The sequence below is a fragment of the Callorhinus ursinus genome, unplaced genomic scaffold (assembly GCF_003265705.2).
Source record: "Callorhinus ursinus isolate GAN/ISIS: 27379988/994484 unplaced genomic scaffold, GSC_fseal_2.0 scaffold74, whole genome shotgun sequence".
Taxonomy (NCBI): Eukaryota; Metazoa; Chordata; class Mammalia; order Carnivora; family Otariidae; genus Callorhinus; species Callorhinus ursinus.
Window position 1 is genome coordinate 5,402,408 of NW_027397136.1, and position 6,000 is coordinate 5,408,407.

Below are 6,000 nucleotides of genomic sequence, written 5' to 3' on the forward strand. Positions count from 1 at the left end.
GAATTCCACTGCTTATGTAATACTTTATGTTGACATATTAGAAAAATCCAGTCAGTTGTGTTTTATGTTTATGTTTTAAGACAATCATTAATGCCACTTTAATTTCTTTTCTTGTAGGTGAAAATGCGTGGAAAAGACTTTTTCGATATTCTTTGTCAACTGATCCTTCAAGAAGCAGGTCAGAATGAACCGTTTTCCCAAGGAGCTCCAAGCAACTGTCTGGAAACTTCTCTGGCAGAGATATTTCCTTTAGGAAAAACCTGTGCCTCTGAATCTAATGCAGACAGTGGTGCACCAGGATTAGCCGCCAGTGTCTTAGTTGTGAGTCATGGCGCTTACATGAAAAGCCTGTTTAATTATTTTCTGACTGACCTTAAGTGTTCCTTACCCTCAACTCTGAACAAATCCGAATTTATGTCAGTCAGTCCCAACACAGGGATTAGTCTCTTTATCATAAACTTTGAGAAAGGAAGAGAAGTGAAGCCAACAATTCAGTGTGTTTGTATGTACCTACAGGATCATCTGAATGGAGGGACTGAAACTCGCTAAAATTTAAATCTACATCAAAATTTTGAACTTCTGAGGGAGTGCCTTTGGCTTTGTTTCCATCCTCTGCTAGCACTGATTTGGAAACAGTTAAAAAGCTATTACAGCAGGTTATAAAGCTTGAATGGAATCGTGGCCACAGAGAATACTAATGGAAACCATTTGGGATTGACTTATTTTCTCTTGAGTACAGTTGGCTTTTTCCAAAGTAATTTTACCACCCTGTTCAGTTACATCTCTAGATTGTAAATGAATCAAGGAATTCAGTATTGCAAATTGAGGGATTCATGACCTTGTAACTATGCTTTTTTTCATTTTCTTTGTTCTTTTTCTTTAATATCTGAAAAATCTAGCCTGTTTTATTGGCTCTTGGGTAAGATACTGTGTGTTTTTTACTATATCGTCCAGTGCTTAAAAGAAGGAACTATTTATAATTCCCATTGCTTATTTATAGTGAGAACATACTGTATTTTAAAAGTCCTTTAAATGAAAAATTCTTAACCACCTTCAGTTTTATATAAAGCAAAATGACACTAAAATTTTTAATATAGAAATCAACTGTTAGAATTTTTTACTACAGAGGGTTTGAAATGTGGACGAATGGAGATTATGATTGCAGATTGGTCTGGTGAGGAAGAATGGAAAGCATCATTTGACTAAGAAACATTGAAGAAGGAATCTCTGCGCAAAAGAAGACAAAAGAGCATCTCTTTCTTATCTAACTAATAGACTGAAGAATTTAGTTTGGGGAAGGCTCTCATGAGAGTGAATGGTTACTGGTGTACTACACAGTAACCTCAGAAGGAAAGGGGATGCTTCCTTCGAAAGAATGTTGCTCCAGTAACCCCAACTGTGGGGTTTTGTGGAAGGTACAGTTGCCTCTTTTTTCCACCAGATGGCACTGGAGCAAAGGGATTTTGGTTAACTGAATTTTGTACACAAGATCGGCCCCTCAAAAAATCCTCACCGAAATGAAAGTGTTTTCCATGTGGTTTGCTTTTAAGTTATCATGCTGATGAATGCTGAGTCCCACCTTACAAGAGTGTTAATACTAAAGTTTGTCAGTTAAGGCCAAAATCACGTGTAGTCCAAATTTACCGTGGACAGCTTGTAAGTCCTAGGTAACGTTCAGTGTTAACAGTGTTCTCAGCGGGTCCATCCGTGCCCCTCTCCTGTCAGCGTTGGAAGAGAGCCTGTGGTTGAGCACTAGAGGGAGGGCTCTGCAACAGAGAACTTGAAAAGGGAAGCGAAAAGGACAAATAATAATAAATATAATAAATGTCCGCATTCTCACCATCCAGAAGTAATAACTTCCCCGCTTCCTTTTTGCTTTATTATTATTATTTTTTTAACGAAGTAACACACTGAGATGTAAGTGAAGTTCCTTTAACCAGTCCCTGCAGTGCCGTGCCCTCTTGTACTCTGCAGAGGCCACCGCCGCGGTGCATCTGTGCGTACATTCATCTGTTCCCGACCATTTACCTAGGATCCTAAGGAAATGGAATTGCTTCAGTGTTTTTTCAAATGTACATAAATATCATCAATCGGTATTCTGTATTTTCAATTACTATATCATGGGGTTCTATCTATGTTGCTATGTATATATGGATGTACTTAACTATCACTGTATTCTATTAAATAAATGTGGCACATTTTGTTCATTTGGTCTCCTGTAGTGGACATTTGGGTATATTCAGTATTTTCTTTCAGGGAACAACCTTCTGTGGCATAAAAAATGTGCATCTCCAGTTTGACAAGAGTCAGTGGGTTTTCAAAGTTGCCGGCCTGGTTTTCAGTCTCACTGGCAATTTTCAAAAGTTCCTATTTTTTATATTTCTGTCAACACTTGATGCTGTCTGATGAAATTCTGCGAATCTGATGAGTGAAAAGTATAATGTCATTGTTTTGACGAGCTTGTACGTGATTCCTAACGAGTCTGGGCATTTTTCTCATGTGTACTGACAGGATCCCCTCACTGGTGAATCACTGGTCTATGCTCTTTGCCCGGTTTTCTGTTGGACTCTTTGGCTTTTTCTTAGTGAGCTGCAGAGGTAACATTGCAAATATCTTCCAGTTTACTTGCCTTTTACATGACGTTTATTAAGCATTTTTTTCATATAAGTTTTTCGTTATTAAGTCAGATCATTGTGTCTTGTCCATTATCGTATCCTACTAGGAGGTCATATAATGGCTTCCTACTTTCTTATATTTTTAAAGGATTTTTTGAATGCTAAATCTTTAGATTATCTGGAGATTATTTTTGTATGGTATATGGTAAGAATTCCATTTTATATATATTTTTTTTCCTTGTGGTAAAAAAGTTACCCCAACATCATCATTATATTTGCTGGAGTTGGTGGGCTTAGTTCTGTTCTAGTGAGCTATGTTTTCCCATAACAGTATCATACTTAGTTACTGTAGCTTTGTAACTGGATATCCTGTAGGGTACAGAACTCATCTTGTTTCATTTTCTTTTTTTTTTTTTAATTGAAGTATAATAGTGTTTTATTTGTTTCAGGTGTACAATATAATGATTCAGCTGTTCTATACATTACTCAGTGTTCGTCATAAATGTACTCATAATCCCCTTCACCTTTTCCCCTATCCCCCCACCCATTTCCCGTCTGGTAACCATCTGTATTCTATACTTCAGAGTCTGTTTTTTTGTTTGTCTCTTTTTTCTTTGTTCATTTGTTTTGTTTCTTAAATTTCACATATGAGTGAAGTCATATGGTATTTGTCTGATTTAGTTCACTTAGCATTATACCCTCTAGGTCCATCCATGTTGTTGCAAATGGCAAGATCTCTTTTTTATGGCTGAGTAATATTCCACTGTGTGTGTGTGTGTGTATATACAGCATCTTCTTTATTCATTCATCTGTCGATGGACACTTGAGTTGCTTCTGTGTCTTGGCTATTGGAAGTAATACTGCAGTAAACATAGGGGTGTATTTATCTTTTTGAATTAGTGTTTTCATATTTCTTGGGTAAATACCCAGTAGTGGGATTACTGGATCATATGTTAATTCTATTTTTCATTTTGTGAGGAAGCTCCATACTGTTTTCCACAATGACTGCACCAGTTTGCATCCCCACCAGCAGTTCCTCCACAGGTTCCTTTTTCTCTATACCCTTGCCAACACTTGTCATTTTGTTTTTTTTATTTTAGCCATTCTGACAGATGTGATACCTCATTGTGATTTCGATTTGTGTTTTCCTAATGATAAGTGATGCTGAGCATCTTTTCATGTCTATTGGCCATTTGTCTGTCTGCTTTGGAAAAATGTCTATTCAGGTTGTCTGCCCAATTTTTAATTGCATTATTTACTTTTTTGGTGTTGGGTTGTATTAAGTTCTTTATATACCTTGGATATTCACCCCTTATCAGATATATCATTTGCAGATACCTTCTCCCACTCAGTAGGTTGCCTTGTCGTTCTGTTGATGGTTTCTTTGCTGTGCAAAAACTTTTTATTTTGCTATCGTCCCGTAGTTTAATTTTGCTTTTCTTTCTCTTGCCTGAGGAGACATATCTAGAAAAATGTTTCTATGGCTGATGTCAAAAAATTACTGCCTATATTTTCTTCTAGGAGTTTTATGGCTTCACGTCTCACTTGTGGTCTTCAATGCATTTTGGGTTTGTTTCTGTGTGTAGAAAGCAGTGCAGTTTCCTTCCTTTGCATGTAGCTGTGCGGTTTTCCCAGCACCATTTGTTGAAGACACTGTCTTTTCCCTGTGGCACATTCTTGCCTCCTTTGTTGTAGATTAATTGACCATATATGTGTGTGGGTTGATTTTTGGACTCTATTCTGTTATATTGATCTATGTGGCTACTTTTGTGCCATTTTTGTTTCATTTTTGTAGTTGTCTTAGCTAATTTTGTGCTCCTTTATTCTTCCATATACGTTTTAGAATCCGTTTCCAGAAAAATTCAGTTGCAAGTTTATTTGGAATCCCATGCATTTGTTAATTTATCTGGTCACTCAATACATACTTTCCAAGCATGGCATTCACATGTCAGGCTACTATAAGAACTATTAGAACTATTACAAGAGCTGCAAATATATAGCAGTGAACAGAAAAATAGACCAAGTCTCCATCCTCGTGGAACCTGTAGTCTGTCAAGGAAGACAGATAAATAGGTGACATGTCAGAGTGTGGTCAGTGGGAGAGAGAAATGGAGGAAGGTAAGGGGAATTGAGATGGGCGTGAGGATGCTGCCTTATTTAGGGTAAGTACAAGCGGGCTTTCTAAGGTGTTCTCAGAAGGGCGGGCGGGAGCTCTGCTGATCTCTGAGAGAAGATCAACCTAGGCAGGGAGTAGAGAGAATGCCCTGAGGAGGGATCTTGTTTTGCATGTTTGACCGGCAATGGGAGTTGGGAGAATGGCAGCAGAGGAGGGCTAAGGGAATGGGGAGGTGGGGTGGCCCTGAGGCCTACACTAGGGATTATGGCGAGCGTTTATTGATGGCTCATTGTCTGATAGGAGCAGTCTGTGACCCGGGAAAGGTTTGTTGTCAGAAAACCTGTGTGCAAGTTCCAGGCCTGGCTCATAGTAGTTTTGTGGCTCAGCAGTTCTCTTAATACGCCTGAGCTGCTGTTTGCTCACACTAAATGGAGAATAGTTCTAGTAATGTACGTATGTGTGTGTGTTTTGCTAACCTTTTGGCTTTGATAAGTCAAACCTACAGAAAAGTGGCAAGAATAATACAAGGGCTGCCTGTATACCCTTTACCAAGATTCCCCACTTGCTTACTTTTTGCCAAATTTGCTTTGTCATTCACTGTGTGTGTGTGTGTATGTGTGTGTGTGCGTTTTACCCCTGAATCCTGAGAGTAAGGTGGAGATGTCATGCTCTTTGTGTGTTTCCTAAGAGCAAAGATATTCTTATAGAAAGCCACAGAATAAATACCAAAATCAGGGGATTTGATATTGATATAATCTATTATCTAATCCACAGACCATATCTAAATGTTTCCAGTTATTCCATTGATGTTCCTTAAGGCTCATTTTTCCCCAGTCCAGCATCTAGCCTAGGATCACGTGCTGCATTTAACTCTCAGGTCTCTTTCTTCTCTTCTGATGTGGCATCATTTCTTAGCCTCTCTTTCTTGACCTTGTTATTAAAATATATATATATATATATATATATATATATATATATATATATGTGTGTATTTATTTATTTATTTATTGCTTTTTCCTGATACCTCTCATTATCATTAGATTCACGTTATGCTTTTGGTCCGAATTACCCTAGAAAGGATGTGTCCTTCCTGAGTCTCCTCAGGAAGTCCATGATGTATCTCCCAAGTCTGTCTGCCACAAAGTTGCTGTTTATGCGGCTCCTGTTGAGTTTCGGCCCTCTCTTTTAGTCTCCACTGATTATTTTGTAACTCTGTTTTTGTTTCTGTATTTATTAGTTGGTATTCTACAGTAAGAAAGAACTTTCCCT

General features: G+C 38.0%; 1 protein-coding gene across 2 annotated transcripts in view; it reads left to right on the forward strand.

Annotated features, from left to right (window-relative positions):
• The window catches only part of TIGAR (TP53 induced glycolysis regulatory phosphatase), a 32,816-nt gene extending 30,609 nt beyond the window's left edge, over positions 1 to 2,207 (forward strand). For both annotated transcript variants that reach the window (XM_025851978.2, XM_025851979.2), the window contains exon 6: positions 118 to 2,207. In XM_025851978.2, coding sequence (XP_025707763.2) covers positions 118 to 549 — 432 coding nt within the window. In that variant the 3' untranslated portion in view covers positions 550 to 2,207. The remainder of the gene's footprint in view (positions 1 to 117) is intronic.
• The last annotated feature ends 3,793 nt before the right edge of the window (positions 2,208 to 6,000 follow it).